Raw genomic sequence first — 14,646 nt, forward strand, 5'->3', positions numbered from 1 at the left:
TCTCGTCCTCACCTCGTCCCCAGAACATAGAGTCCAAGCTCGCGATAGGTCTCGCTATCAAGTCGACGATGCGCTTCTCATAAATCAAATTTCCTGGGTGCGAAAACAGCCACGAGTACAGGGCTACATTCACCGACATATCGGACCATTAAACAACGAGAAATAAAATACCGACGGGATATTACGCGTGGCTGGGGGAAGATAGGGTCTCACCACACCACTGTGCAGAGCTTCTCTTGCCTACAGGACACAATGGTAGCTGTGAGGCTGGGGTGGATACGCCATGCTTCGACCCTTATTATACCTGTGCTTTTAGCGGCGGGGACCTTGGCTACTCCGGACTATACTCAATATTCTGGCGATGCGGTGTCGGCAAGGAATACATGTCCGGCAAAAAGTATTTGGGAGACCGAGGCAGAGCTCTTTCGGGGTCCTGTATGCCTAGAGACTCGCTGGGGGCGGGGTCGAGAGTGGCTACAATCCGACTCGGCAGCATCCAGTATTGTAGGAAATGATACTGCCGCTCCTGGTTCTGCTACAACACCCGAGGAGCCTACAGTGGCTGCAGTGGCACCAAATACAGAGCAGGAACATGAGGCAGACTCGTTACTTGATAGTGCGAGCTTCCTTTCGTTCGAAGACTGGAAGAAACAAAATTTGGCCAAGGTTGGCCAATCTGCTGATAATGTGAGAGGGAACCGACGATCAGTTGGAGCTGGGAAGGACACTAGCCGCCAACCGGGAATCAATAATGCCTTGGACGCACTGGGGGACGATGGGGAGATTGAGTTAGACTTTGGTGGGTTCGGTGAGACGCCCGAGGCAAGTCCGACGGCCTGGGGGGGCGCCGATTTCCTCGCAAGAGGCTGATCATTCGGAGCGAAATGCCAACCGTGATGTCGGGAGACAGGGCACAGCACAAACGGAGATATCGCGCCGAAAAGATGCAGGCGTTACGTGCAAAGAGCGGTTCAATTACGCGTCCTTCGATTGTGCGGCTACGGTGCTCAAGACGAATTCCGAGTCAAAGGGCTCATCAGCTATCCTTGTTGAGAATAAGGATAGTTACATGTTGAACGAATGCCGCGCCCAGAATAAGTTTCTAATTCTTGAGTTGTGCGATGATATTTTGGTGGATACGGTGGTGCTGGCGAACTACGAGTTCTTCAGTTCGATCTTTCATACTTTCCGGGTCAGTGTTTCGGATCGATATCCAGCGAAGCCGGATCAGTGGAAAGAGCTAGGAGTTTACGAAGCCCGAAATTCTCGCGAAGTGCAGGCATTTGCGGTGCAGAATTCGTTGATTTGGGCTCGATACCTTCGTATCGAATTCTTGACTCATTATGGCCATGAGTTCTACTGTCCCGTCAGTTTAGTCCGCATCCATGGCACGACCATGATGGAGGAGTATAAACACGATGAAAGCCATGGTCAGACTGACGCTGAAGACGAGGCCGAGGCCGAGGCTGAGCAGCCGACTCAAGAAAGCCAGCATATTGAAGAGCTGGAAGCTGAACAAGTTCAGCCCCAAGGGGAAGAGCCTCCTCGCGAGCCGATTAAGGCAGAGCTATGTCCTAACCCTCTTACGGAGATCGAGGCGGTTCTGCTGGGCCTTTCTGTTGAAAGATGCGTTCTTGATGAGAAGCCGTCTGTGCAATCAGCTCAAGAAGGTACGCCTTCCACGGGACGGACTGTCACTCAATCTGATGTGAACTTCACCTTCATACCGAGGGACAATGCACCTGCTACAAATTCAGGCTCTGTCCCGCCAAAGGCTGCTGATGATGCCCGGAAGGCGAGCGACTCCCCCAAAGCTATAACAACGACCCCGGATGCTTCTGTCGCAGCTGCAGAGCCGGCGCAGCAGGATGCTACCGTCGAAAGCACAGGAAGATCGACTACGAACCCCAAGGAAGAACAGCAAAACCCGCCTCAAGAATCCACCAGACCAACCTCAACACAACCACCCTCTTCAAACCCGACTACCCAAGAATCCTTTTTCAAATCTGTTCACAAGCGGCTGCAAATGCTCGAGTCTAACTCTACCCTGTCATTGCTTTATATTGAGGAACAGTCTCGGATTCTTCGTGACGCGTTCAATAAGGTTGAAAAACGTCAACTATCGAAGACCTCCACTTTCCTTGAGAACTTGAATGTCACTGTCCTGAACGAGCTTAAGGAATTCCGTGAACAATATGACCACGTTTGGAAATCAGTCGCCTTTGAATTTGAACACCAGCGCGTTCGCTACCATCAAGAGGTCCATTCGCTCAGTGCCCAATTGGGCGTTCTGGCCGACGAGCTTGTTTTTCAGAAACGAGTCATCGTGATTCAAAGCATAATGGTCATGTGCTGTTTCGCCCTCGTTCTGTTTTCACGCGGCTCAGTGAGCAATTACATGGAGTTTCCTCGTGTCCAACGGATGGTCGCCCGTTCGTATAGTTTGCGATCCTCATCTCCTATCTATGCATCTCCATCAGCCAGCCCTGGATCTACGCGGCCAACTTCCTCGTACCGACAGAATGGTGGCCATCAGCGAAACATTTCAGATACATCATCCTCTCAGGATTGCCCCGTTAGCCCGGATGTTGCCTATATCCCGCCGACCCCGACCTCTGACGTGGAACGGGAATTGGGGGACGACAAGGCTGATTGCGATCAACCGCAATCTCCCGACTCGATCAAATTAACTATACTCGGAAGCCCACATTACCGGTCGCATAGTACGCCACCTGTATTGAACGGTCATACGACGGATCTTGACCTGAATGGGGCAGAGGATGACGGGATATTATCGTCCGAGGTCCAGGCCTCGACACCCTCAGATGAAGACCCGCCGCGGACGTCATAATGCTCGATGATCTTTCAAGTCATTTCACTAGCCCTGGCCCCACAGAAACACCAGGGGCGTAATGCTCCACGTTGGCTGGCCCAACACACCACACCTTTCATGTCCCTTTGATGTTTGCCGAGCGCCCGCATATTCTTGTGCATTTGGGATTATTTCTCATGATCTATTGGCGTTTTCTGGAAGTTATTGTTTTATTTTTCCCCCTTTGCATTCTCCAGGTATCTTTTTTCGCCTTGTCTCGGTCTGGCGAGTGTTAATGTTTCGGATGACTACGATCAGATTCCCACTGTACGATGTAAACATGTACTATTCAAATTCATACATGCTCAATCGAATTCTCTAAGTAACTTAAATTGCAAAGCAAAACAAATAAGAGGAGTGCCTACCTAAGAAGTGTAGTCGGTAATTTGCCCCGGACCAAAAACAACCAAACCCCAAGGAATGGTGCGTCATCCCCTCTGAACATCTCCGGGGCTCGCGTTGCCAGGCCAACAATCGAACCGCATTTTTCATCCACCTGCACCAACCCTCCAAGCCGCACGTTTTTTCTTCTTATCCGATCCACACTGAATCTCCCTGATCTTGCCATCTGCACTTCGCGTGAAAACAAGACCCCAAGAAAGATTACTCCAAGACCTCCAAACCCCTCTATATCCCACTCCTGTCTCCTCCCCTCGATCTAAAATGGACGCCACAACACACGCGCAGCCCCTCGCGGACCGCCCAACCAACACCCACCTGGCCAACGTCAACACCGACAAGGCAGATCTTAAGTCTGCAGACCTCTCATCAATGGAGCAGCACCGTCAAATGCTGCAGGACAAGTTGGATAGCGGCGAGAAGTGAGTTCCTCCCAAGACGAGACGAGTGGCCGCAGTTCAGCTTGATCATGGTGCTAACGTTGTTTCTAGACCAACCGCCTACGTTTCGCCCTCAGACGACATCATGAGCCCCTGCACGAAGAAATTGAGTGATATCAAGGGCAAGCGTTTCAAGAAGTACGTCGAAACTGACGATGATATCAACCCTACGAGTCCAGGCTAATATTTGTTTTTCTTTAGTGCTGGCAAGCCACAGTCACTGTTCGCGAAGCTCGGGAAGAAGAGCTATGAGCAATCATCCGCCGAGCAAAGCCGCACAGTCGAATAGACAGCTGTTCCTTTTTGGGAATGGAGTCTCTGTCGCGGATAGTCTTCCATCCGAACTTCTCGTCCTCTATTAACCTATACTTTGGGTTCCCATCTCTGTGACGCTGGTCGTTCTCGATGGAACGATCCACCATCCATCCTGTGTAGTAGGGTAGGTATATCGGAGGTTGGGATAGATTGGATGAGGAGCGGACTCTGCGACCGTGGCTCTTTCTCTTGTGTTTGTTGTTTCTTTTGTCATGACCCGCAATGTCTTCTGCTTTCTTCTGTGTGATTCAATCGGTTTTTTATGTTGGATCTTTATCTTTTTTTGTGTGTATTCGGGGGTTTCAGGCTACGGAATTCTGGTAATTTGTTCCTTCGGGACTGGTTTAGGAGCAATTGGATATGTGATACATGCATGAGCTGGGTGTGTCATGAGGGGTAGCTTTTCTTTATTACTTTTTTTTTACTTCTCACGTATCTCGTATTAAGGCCGGAGATCTGCCCGAGGTCACCTTTAGTGAGATGCCGTCGGCAGGCCGGCTAAGGATGATGGGGCCAGCTTGCGAGAGGCTTGCGAGATACTTGCGCTAGATAGGGGGGGTCTCTAATCCGGTGGAATCAAATCAGCAGCCCATACTTTTTATTTCAAGGGACTAGAATTCATCATAGCCGAAGATGTCTCTCATTAATGGGGGGTGGTGTGGTGTTCAAAGTAACCAAAGTGACCAAAAGCGTCGTTGGGCCGAGGCAAAATGCCCGCGTTGCTCGGCTTTCTCCACACCGCGCTACTCCGCAATCCTCGATGGGCCAACTTATATTCAGCGTTGTAGCCCACAGCTCTTTCACTCCTCATCATCCCATTATGTCTGCCTCAACCCGTATTCCTCCTATCGCCCAGCCCTTCGTTAGCGAACGGGCTAAGAAGACTCTCGACTTGGTAACTTCCCCTCTTTCCCCTCTCTCTCACACTATTGTGGCTACCCATCTATGCCCCGGTATTTCGGGCTTTGATACCCGATCCCAAGCTAACACTTCCCTTTCTACTAGGTCGAGGAGTTCGTCGAGAAGGATTGTATCCCCGGCGATGCTGTCTTCTCTGCCGAGCTGGGCGAAGGTGAAAAGCGATGGCAAACCACCCCCATCATCATGGAGCAGCTGAAGGAGAAGGCCAAGAAGCTCGGCCTGTGGAACATGTTCCTGTCCAAGACTCACTTCAAGCAAGGTGCTGGCTTCTCAAACCTCGAGTATGGCTTGATGGCCGAGCTCCTTGGTAAGAGCAAGATCGCCTCCGAGGCCACCAACAATGCCGCCCCGGATACTGGTAACATGGAGGTGCTGGCCAAGTACGGCAATGATGCCCAGAAGCAGCAATGGCTGGTTCCCCTGCTGGAGGGCAAGATCCGTTCTGCTTTCCTGATGACCGAGCCCGATGTTGCGTCTAGCGATGCCACCAACATCGAGCTGGACATCCGCCGCGAGGGCAATGAGTATGTCCTCAATGGATCCGTAAGTATTTCCTCTCCAGTCTCTCTCGTCATTCCCGCTAGAACATCCACTGACGATTGATCATTTACAGAAATGGTGGTCTTCTGGCGCCGGTGACCCCCGCTGCCAGATCTACCTGGTCATGGGCAAGACCGACCCCAACAACAGCGACACCTACAAGCAGCAATCTGTCGTCCTGGTGCCCGCTGGCACCCGCGGTATCACTGTCAACCGCATGCTGCACGTCTACGGCTACGACGACGCCCCCCCACGGACACGGCCACATCACTTTCGAGAACGTCCGCGTTCCCCTCTCTGCCATGGTCCTCGGCGAGGGCCGTGGATTCGAGATCATCCAGGGCCGCCTTGGCCCCGGCCGCATCCACCACGCCATGCGCACGATCGGTGCCGCCGAGAAAGCTCTCGAGTGGATGATCAACCGCATCAACGACGACAAAAAGCAGACCTTTGGCAAGCCCCTCGCCTCGCACGGCGTTATCCTGGAATGGGTTGCCAAGTCGCGGATTGAGGTTGATTCGGCCCGCTTGATCGTTCTAAACGCCGCTATTAAGATCGACCAGGGCGATGCTAAGTCTGCCTTGAAGGAGATTGCCCAGGCGAAGGTCCTGGTCCCTCAGACTGCGCTGACTATCATTGATCGCGCTATTCAGTCTTACGGTGCTGCTGGTGTCTGCCAGGATACCCCTCTTGCCTACCTCTGGGCTGGTATCCGTACATTGCGGATCGCTGATGGTCCTGATGAGGTTCACTTGCAGCAACTTGGTCGCAGGGAAAACCGCTCGCGCAAGGACGCTATTGCTGCTAAGCTGAAGTGGCAGCGCGAGGAGTCGGATCGTCTGCTTTCGGCTGCTGGTTTTAAGATTAAGAGTCACCTGTAAATAGACCTGTGATATTATAGTGCCACTTGCTCAATGCGGGGTAGTTGTTACAAAGTATGAATGAATTCCTCTTACGAAAGACAAGTTTACTTCCAAGTTTCCTCTGCCTCTCTCACTTCAAGTTGTACTTTTACTGTTACTTTTACTGTCATGAGAATTGGTCATTGATAAGTAGATTTAACTCGTACTAAATGGACCCCAAACGCCTGCAAATGTCTAGAGTAACTTCAAAAATGAACATGACTTGAGAAATTCGTATCTCCAATCCCCTGCCAAAGCGTCACAGTGCCTTTGTGCCATGAAGAGGAGAAAGAAAAAAAACATGAGCACATAGCTGATATCAAAACGTAAAGAAGAGGGTTCATATGTCCATCGTGAAAAGAGCAAAGAAAGGGGAAAAAAGGAGGCAAAACTTTTTAGTTGTAATCATCGTCGACGGGGTTATTGCGCACGTGCTTGGCCCGTTTCTTGTTGGCCTTGTTATGTTTCTTGGAGCCGGAACTGCGAACCTCCGAAACATCGATACCGCGCTCCAGCGCAATCATCATGCGTTCCTTGCGGCCCGTGACGTTCGTGCGCATTTGCTGGCCCTGGTCGGTATACTTGTGGTTGAATGGTACGCTCAGGCGGCCGGCGGAGGGTCCTGTGGCAGAGCCGAAGAAACCGGTGTCGATATTGCGGGAGCGAGCACCAAATTCATTTTTACCGGCAACAAGTGCGGAGATGTCGGAGTCAACACTGGCATCAAGGTCCGCCATCGCACCGGCGAGCATGGCTTGACGTTTCTCTGGGAGATGGGCGAGATCGTAAAGCTCTTTGTTGAATAGGTTGGGGTCGGTGGGCTCTTCGTTCTCGGGCCGAGGAGGAGGGTGCACGAAGAGGAGCTTTCCATTCACGTAGTCCTTGAGGACATAGCGGGCAGCACGAGATTCATCGGGTTGACCCAGACCTTGTGTCGAGAAACCACGGGCGCGGGCATAGGAACGGAGGATGTCGCTAGCGGTAGGGATACCAGTACCTCCCTCTTCGACGGGACGAGTCCTGATCTTAAGACCGTAAACCATCTCGATGAAAGACTTTGGTACACGTTTGGCGACGAGGCCGGCGGGACCGGTGAACTCGCGCTGCTGGTCGATTGGCAGGACACCGTTGACCACGAGGTCGGCCTTGGTGGAGGCAAAGTTGGGGAACACCAGACCGGGACAATCGCACAGCATGATCTCTGGGGACAGGTACAGAGTCTGGAAGTGCTTGGTCTTACCGGGGGTGGCGGAAACAGACACCTTCTTGGCACCAAGCAGAGCGTTGATGGTACTGGACTTACCCACGTTGGGGTAACCGACCAGACCAATAGTGGTTTTCAGTTTGGATTCCTCTGAAGAATCCTCGTGTTGAAGCTTCTCAGGGATGTGGGCAAGGAAAAGTTCCTCCAGTTCTTCCACGTCTAGGATGTGGGCACCGAGGGACTGCTCGGGGTCAGCCAGCTTAGCGGCGGCCTCGGCCTTCTGCTCCTTCTCCTGCTCATCAGCCTCACCGGAAGCCTCCTCGTCAGCCTCGTCTTCAACGTTCATCTTCTTTGTAGACGCAGCAAGCTCCTCCTCCTCCTCCTCTTCCTCCTCACTGCTGGACTGGCCGCCTGCCTCCTCCTCCAACAACTGAGCCTCGATCTTCTCCTTAGCGAGATGCGCAGAGAAGAAACGGAAATTGATGCTGTGCTCCTCGAAATACTCGGCCCAAGCCTCTCGTTGTTTATCACTCAGCATGTCAGCCTTGTTGACCAACAGCAAGTTCTTCTTGCGAGGGTCAATCTCCTTTACGTAGTTCTCCAGATCCTCCGAACGGAACTGCAGTGGGTTTCGCGCATCGACAATCTGCACGATAAGATCCGAGCGCTCAATAACACGCCATAGCTGACGCCAAACCTCCAAGTTTCGCTCGAAGGGGGTCATCAACAGATCCTGGTTCTCCTGCATTTCCGCCAATCCACGCCGCCAGTTCAACAGACTCTCACGCTCCGCCATCTCCAACTGTGCCGGTGTGGTCGTCTTGTCCCACTTGGGTCGTCGGGGCACCGTCAAGCGAGCCTTGTTCTCTTTGTGCTTCTTGGCAATCTTCTTCTCTTCGGAGGCAGACAGGAGGTAAGGGTTCTTCTGGTCGGTATGGATGATCTTGACGTTGCTCATTTTTTCGGCGGTGAAATCGGTACCGGCCAGTTCGGCAGTGCTAAGGAACTCATCGAGGGCAGCCTGCTCAGTGATAGAGCGCATCTTCACCCAGGAGGCATCTTCGGAGGCATTGGTAATGTAGGTTTCGCCGTTGATACCCTTACGCGCGATGGCGCCGTTGTGCGAGGCCTTTTTCTCCTTCGAGGCTTTGCCTTTGCCGAAACGATCGTTCATAAGACTGTTACCCAGCCCGACGGCATTCTTGGACTTTGCGAGCACCATGGTGGATGGAGTATATGGTGCAGCTCTGAATGGAAGAAATGGTGGAAGTCCAAGATTTGGAATATAACCCCGCCTGAATAATTCAAAAAAGATTTAGGCGGATAAGATAACGCTGACTAATGCACCATGGTATTGATCTTGATTATTCGTCTAGAGTGATGTTTACACGAGGAATCGGATATTCGGATTTTTTAATCCTGATCTTAGGGTCCAAGTTCTACGTTTGTATAATTGAAACCATCTTCTTCTTGTGGTGAATCTGTGAAAATTCTCATTTCTGTCAGGTCGCCACCTTTTGAGGACCCGAGGGGTTCAGGCAGATAAGCCCCACGTGACTGGGTATCTATCCCACTTTTTTCGTTCATCCAGGGAAAAAAATCCCCAAGACCAATACCGCCAATATGCCGCCCCGCCAGTGGATGTACGTGTTATAAAGCTATGCGCGCTTGGAGATATTGTTCTAACTTACATCTAGCGACAAGAAAAATGCGAGCACATTCCAGCTCTTCCACCGTTCCCAACAGGATCCGTTGATCCACGACCCCGAAGCGGAGGATCGAGTCCTCCACCACGTCGGCGGCCCTGCGCCGGCACCTTCATCGGCCTCGACAACATCTCAAAAGCCCTCCCGTAACCTCTCCGAACTCCAGTCTGAATTCACGAAAGAGGCGATCCGTCGCAACGAGGAGAAGCCGCCAACTATGGCGTCTACTTTGACGACTCCCGGTATGATTACATGCAGCATTTGCGCGAACTGGGTACTGGTGCCGGCGATGCACACTTCGTGGAGGCCAAGCCTGAGAAGGGAAAGGGCAAGGTCAAGGGCATGAGATTGGAGGATGCCTTGGCGCAGGCTTCCTTGAACGATGGACCTAGCGTTGCGGGGTCCCAGTACGGCGATATGCGCTCAACTGCGACATCTTACGTGCGAAAGCCAACATACCAGGATCAGCAAGCTGTTCCCGATGCCATTGCTGGCTTCCAGCCCGACATGGACCCGCGTCTACGAGAGGCCCTGGAGGCCCTGGAGGATGAGGCATTCGTCGATGATGAGGATGATGATGTTTTCGGCGAATTGACCAAGGGTGGAAATGAGGAGATGGAGAAGGGAGATTGGGAGGATACGCTCTTTGACCACGACGAGGAAGACGAGGGCTGGGAGTCAGACGCGACAGAAAAGGCGCCAGTGCAGATGGGCAGCAGTGAAGATTTTGAGCCTGCTGAGGACCTTGAGCCCGGCGAGATGCCTGAACATGACCGCCCCGCTCCAGACATCCATCCTCAGGATCAAGGATGGATGAACGAGTTCGCCAAATTTAAGAAAGACGCTAAGACTGGCAAGGCTGCTGCCCCCGCTCCTCCCACAATTGCTCCCTCTGAGCAGCTGACGACCGCATCCACTGCTTTCACAGTGGGTGGAACTCCCATCCGCCGCAAGAAGCGCAAGGGTGCTCTGACCAACCCTTCTGCCTACTCTATGACTTCGTCCGCATTGGCGCGTACCGAGGGACATCGTCTTCTGGACGACCGGTTCGACAAGGTTGAGGCCCTCTACTCCCTTGACGAGGAAGACGAGGAATATGACGACAGCATGTCCATGGTTAGCGGCATGACCGGTGCTACTGGCATGACTGGAATGTCCATGGCCTCCTCTCAAGCGCCTAGTCTCGTTAATGCCGACGGGGCTGGTGTCTCACGCAGTGATTTCCACAATGTCATGGATGATTTCTTAGCCGGCTGGGATGACAACACTAGTGCCCAGGCCAAGCGGAGAGGAGCCAAGAACAAGCGTGGCCGCAACGGAAACGAGGCCATTGGAATCCGCATGCTAGATGAGGTTCGCTCTGGCCTTGGACCCGCTCGGCTTAGAGAGGCTTCCAAGGTCCCTGGGCGGGCTTAAATGGATCCACGCTGAACCGCGATGATACGACTTTGAATGGAACTCCCTGTCATGAAAAAAAGGCGTTTGGTTTTTTTTGAAACTTCTATTTGAAGATACTTTCTATGCATATTTAGGCCTGATATACCTGGTAGATCAAAAGTTCTGTCTTGATGATATTCATATATTACAGTTTATTCTTGACCAAGTAGATCTTTCAAGGCTTCCCACGAATTAATACGCAAGGCCTGGAAGTCGACGAGCTGGCTTTCTTGCTCCTCATCATAAAGCACGGCAAGAATCCCCTCCTTCTGTGATGCTTGGATATCACGAATGGCATTGTCCCCGAAATAAATCAGATCCTCCGAGTGGATTTCATACTTTTCAAGTACCACGCGGAATAACCCATCCACTTTCGAACAGCCTGCCTCATTCGTTGTCACCAAAACATCAACGTAGGGCTCCAATCCCAATTCCCGGATGGTCAACTCCTGGGCATCAGCGGGGCCCTCGGTCACCACAATGATTTTCTTACCCCGCTGCTTGAGAGCCTGGAGGAGTGGAAGGGCGCCCGATTTGAGCGCCAAGCTAGAGCTTAAAGAGGATTTGTACACACCCAGAAGATGTGCTATGTAATGATCCTCTTCACCAAGCTCGTTGACTCCGTGAGCTTGCAAAAGACGGGTAAATCTGTCGCGGCGGTATTCCGCTGAAGTACGCCCGTCGGTAAAGGCGTCTGCGGTCGCGCTTTGCAGGATCTCATTGTAACTTGATTTAAGAGATTCGATGTCGATATCAGTATGAGAGTGGATTGTTTCGAAAACGCGCTGTGAAGCTTGCGCGGAGGCTTTGCGGAACTCGTGCAAGGTGTCATCGAGGTCGAAGCCAAACCACTTTTTTTGAACCAGTGTTGAGGCGAACGAGGCAGAATCAGACATGATGAATGCGTATGTCCTAATGGTTGATATGCGGGGATTTATGATATTTGATTGAAGGAGTCCAAGTTTCTATTGAAAGGTTATCAAGGGGAGATAAAATTGTTGACTAATATTTCAATGGTAATTCATTACGGTATGTTTCAATGGCGTGACAGCCGAATCTATAAGTACAAGCCGGGGGAATAAACGTCCCCAGATGAAATCTACTTTACAAAAATTATATCAAAATGGCGCTTACAAAGCCCCTCCGACCTTCTCGACAATCCACATTGCCAGTCGCACATTCCATCCAACTCGACGCTCCGTACGCATCAGGTCTTCCCTGGAGACCGGCGTAGCATCCTCCTGCAGCCACCTAGTTTCCTCGCCTAGTTTCTGCTTCAGCTGTTGGTCATTTGTCACTACCAATGCGCCGGCTTCAATATCGAGACTGTAGCTGCGCTTTGTGTAGTTGCTACTTCCAACGAAAGTCAGGCTAGGATTCTCTTCACCAGGCAAGGTAATCCAAAGACCCTTGGCATGGTAAGTCCAGCCACCTTGTGTGCCGACGGTTCCACGCCTCCATTCTTTGAGTTGGATGGAATTTGTGGCTTGGGCGGCAGCGACCCGATCGAGGAACCGTGCCGAGAGATGCGTGTAAGCCGCCGGGAGCATGCCTGAGATACCCGAGGAACCGTAGAAACCATTGGCCCAGGGCGATGCGGTCAAGACTGTACCCTGTGTAGAGGACGGGGACTGGGGGGATGTAGAAGTGCCGGCGATCAGGAGTGAAGAAAGGACAGGGTGGATGTTGAAATATCCTGCAGTAAAGAGCCAGCGAGCTCCAGTGAATGTTGGAGATTGGGACAGAAGGCGCAAGATACCACTGACAGCTGGGAACTCCGTAGAGCTGTCGGGTTTCAAGAGAGGAGTAAACTGGGCGACGGGGTATACAAAGGTTTGGCTTGAGGTGGACGGAAGAACAGGTTTGTTGTCGTATGCCTGTATGAGCGGGTTCAAGACGGTGGACGAGTAGCTGATAAAGTCCTTAGGGCTATCAAGAGGCGACGGTGCCCCGTTGGCAGTGGGCCAATCCAGTAGATACCCTGCCTTGCTGTGAGGATCCGGTAGGACCTGGAAACTCAGACTACAGACCGCATGGTGAATGCGTGCATAGTACTCGGTCAGCTCCTTGGAGCTAAACACATGGTAACGGTCGAGACGATTTGTGAAGTAGTCGGAAGAAAGATTTGCTCTGGGGTAATTCGTCAGCTTCAGGGATCCAAGCCTTCAAAGTGTTGGAAGCATACATACCCGGAAAGGATGATCTCATCGTCAATTCCATACAGCTTCATGTGTTGCAAACCCCAACCCTCATTGATTCGACGGGGAATCCATTTCTTCCGCAATCCTGTGAGATTGGGGGTGTGGAACATACGAATATCAACTCGCTCCGGGCCATATTCCTCAACTAGAGAGCATAACAATGAGGCGCTGGACGGATTGGGTGTTTCTCGGGTGCCACGCAAAGCATCAGTGAGAACCGATACTTTGAGGTCTGGGTTGTTGAGTAGGGCTTGTGATAAGGTCTCAATGAGCTCGTGTTCTGTCTTTCCGATGTAAAGAGTCGAGAGGTAAACACGACGGCGTGCGTTGAGGATTTTTGACTGCAGAGGAAACAATTTTGTTAGCAGTGGCCTGATACGGAGTCACAGATCTGTTTTCACGGGGGTATACCTTTAAAGTCGAGTAGAATTCTGCCGGTGAATCCAAAATAGTGACCTGCGACGCTGGGATCTCGAATCGAGGTGCAATGCGATCGAGCTCGACGGTGATACTGCCGAGAGGTGACGGGGTTGAAGTAGGTGCAGCATTGGAGCTTGTATGGGCCGAAAACCTGCGGTCGCAAACCTTGCGGCGAGCGAGCGGACGTCGGACTGCGCACCGAAGTGCCTGGCCTCCAATACGACCGAACATTTGTAATTCTGCGAAAGTTCCCAAAGTCCGAACTGCTTCCAGATTCGGCCCAGGGAAATCACTGGGACCCGGCAGAACTCCCAGGGCGGTGTGAACCTCGCCGTCCTCGCTTTCCTCAACGACGGACATCGCTGGACCGTCTGGACCACTTTCTCCCTCCATTGCACCCCTCACAATGTCGACCGTCACTCGTACTCTGCGCAACTTGCGCCGGATTGGTTTCAAGGTTCGTCAACCGCCATTTCCTTGCGACTGAGCTTGCATACTGACACATTGCCACAGGAATATCTTAACCAGATGATTGTATGATTGAACACCGCGGAATTCAAGACACGGACTGGGTGGCATGGATCAAATACTAACAGGAAACTTGTTTGATTTTCACAGTACATCGGTATGATACTCTGGCGCAGTGTCTTGCTTGCTTGGAGTGGTTCACTAATTCGCGCGCTCTCATAGGTGATACCAAGGCCGGTACTCTGATCGGAACCGACCGCTACGGCAACAAGTACTACGAGAACATGACCGAGGAACTTCCCCGTAAGACAATTGCCCGATGAGAAGGAACGAAGAATCGTCGGTTGCGAGCGAATAACTGAACAATTTGTCCCCGCATAGTCCGCACACGATGGGTCGATTACAAGGAGCACGAGTACATGCCCTGCCAGGTCGAGCCCGGCTGGTAAGCATTGTCCGATGAGATGCATACGATGTGTGTGTATATTTGCAATAAGAAGCTAACATGGATTGCAGGCACGCCTGGATCTCCTACATGGTTGATGCTCCCCCAACTGCTGACAAGCTCATGCAGCCTGGCCAGCGCACCTGGGAAATTCCCCAGCACCGCCCTAACCTGACCATGAGCCGCGCTGCCTTCAAAACCTATTCGACGTGAGTGTGAACGATGGTTTAGTGCTAGTATTTGTCGGACAATAGCTAACTTGCAACCTACAGTACCCGCCCCAAGTACTCTGCCTGGGCCCCCGTTGCTGCTCCGCGGTAAATCAATGATTCATGGGCCAGGAAAATGGATTTATCTTTAGTACTTTGACTTGGCT

General features: G+C 52.0%; 8 protein-coding genes across 8 annotated transcripts; 5 read left to right on the forward strand and 3 right to left on the reverse strand.

The window, feature by feature from the left end:
* Positions 1-252: 252 nt before the first annotated feature.
* On the forward strand, positions 253-2,851 carry N7533_010082 (Sad1/UNC domain protein; the record flags this gene model as incomplete). Its single annotated transcript, XM_057106732.1, has 2 exons — positions 253-808; positions 864-2,851. The coding sequence occupies 2 exons, from the start codon at positions 253-255 to the stop codon at positions 2,849-2,851; spliced, it is 2,544 nt and encodes an 847-aa protein (XP_056955949.1).
* A 684-nt stretch (positions 2,852-3,535) lies between these two features.
* N7533_010083 (Spo12 family protein) lies at positions 3,536-4,000 on the forward strand (the record flags this gene model as incomplete). The annotated part of the gene is made up of 3 exons (XM_057106733.1): positions 3,536-3,693; positions 3,763-3,849; positions 3,913-4,000. 3 exons carry the CDS (start codon positions 3,536-3,538, stop codon positions 3,998-4,000), a joined length of 333 nt encoding a protein of 110 aa, XP_056955950.1.
* Positions 4,001-4,846: 846 nt separating this feature from the next.
* Positions 4,847-6,368, forward strand: N7533_010084 (uncharacterized protein; the record flags this gene model as incomplete). The annotated part of the gene is made up of 4 exons (XM_057106734.1): positions 4,847-4,921; positions 5,032-5,490; positions 5,561-5,713; positions 5,766-6,368. The coding sequence occupies 4 exons, from the start codon at positions 4,847-4,849 to the stop codon at positions 6,366-6,368; spliced, it is 1,290 nt and encodes a 429-aa protein (XP_056955951.1).
* A 416-nt stretch (positions 6,369-6,784) lies between these two features.
* N7533_010085 (ribosome biogenesis GTPase LSG1) lies at positions 6,785-8,815 on the reverse strand (the record flags this gene model as incomplete). Its single annotated transcript, XM_057106735.1, has 1 exon — positions 6,785-8,815. One exon carries the CDS (start codon positions 8,813-8,815, stop codon positions 6,785-6,787), a length of 2,031 nt encoding a protein of 676 aa, XP_056955952.1.
* Positions 8,816-9,216: 401 nt separating this feature from the next.
* On the forward strand, positions 9,217-10,715 carry N7533_010086 (ribosome biogenesis protein LTV1; the record flags this gene model as incomplete). The annotated part of the gene is made up of 3 exons (XM_057106736.1): positions 9,217-9,236; positions 9,291-9,445; positions 9,484-10,715. The coding sequence occupies 3 exons, from the start codon at positions 9,217-9,219 to the stop codon at positions 10,713-10,715; spliced, it is 1,407 nt and encodes a 468-aa protein (XP_056955953.1).
* A 173-nt stretch (positions 10,716-10,888) lies between these two features.
* On the reverse strand, positions 10,889-11,632 carry N7533_010087 (HAD family hydrolase; the record flags this gene model as incomplete). The annotated part of the gene is made up of 1 exon (XM_057106737.1): positions 10,889-11,632. The coding sequence occupies one exon, from the start codon at positions 11,630-11,632 to the stop codon at positions 10,889-10,891; it is 744 nt and encodes a 247-aa protein (XP_056955954.1).
* A 234-nt stretch (positions 11,633-11,866) lies between these two features.
* Positions 11,867-13,717, reverse strand: N7533_010088 (CDP-diacylglycerol--glycerol-3-phosphate 3-phosphatidyltransferase; the record flags this gene model as incomplete). Its single annotated transcript, XM_057106738.1, has 3 exons — positions 11,867-12,866; positions 12,926-13,278; positions 13,349-13,717. The coding sequence occupies 3 exons, from the start codon at positions 13,715-13,717 to the stop codon at positions 11,867-11,869; spliced, it is 1,722 nt and encodes a 573-aa protein (XP_056955955.1).
* Positions 13,718-13,763: 46 nt separating this feature from the next.
* Positions 13,764-14,591, forward strand: N7533_010089 (complex I NDUFA12 subunit family protein; the record flags this gene model as incomplete). Its single annotated transcript, XM_057106739.1, has 7 exons — positions 13,764-13,814; positions 13,871-13,891; positions 13,976-13,982; positions 14,048-14,128; positions 14,207-14,270; positions 14,342-14,479; positions 14,543-14,591. 7 exons carry the CDS (start codon positions 13,764-13,766, stop codon positions 14,589-14,591), a joined length of 411 nt encoding a protein of 136 aa, XP_056955956.1.
* Positions 14,592-14,646: the final 55 nt, after the last annotated feature.

The sequence above is a fragment of the Penicillium manginii genome (genome assembly GCF_028828005.1).
Source record: "Penicillium manginii strain IBT 31320 chromosome Unknown utg000007l:1.0-2284322.0:1.0-2285126.0, whole genome shotgun sequence".
Lineage (NCBI taxonomy): Eukaryota > Fungi > Ascomycota > Eurotiomycetes > Eurotiales > Aspergillaceae > Penicillium > Penicillium manginii.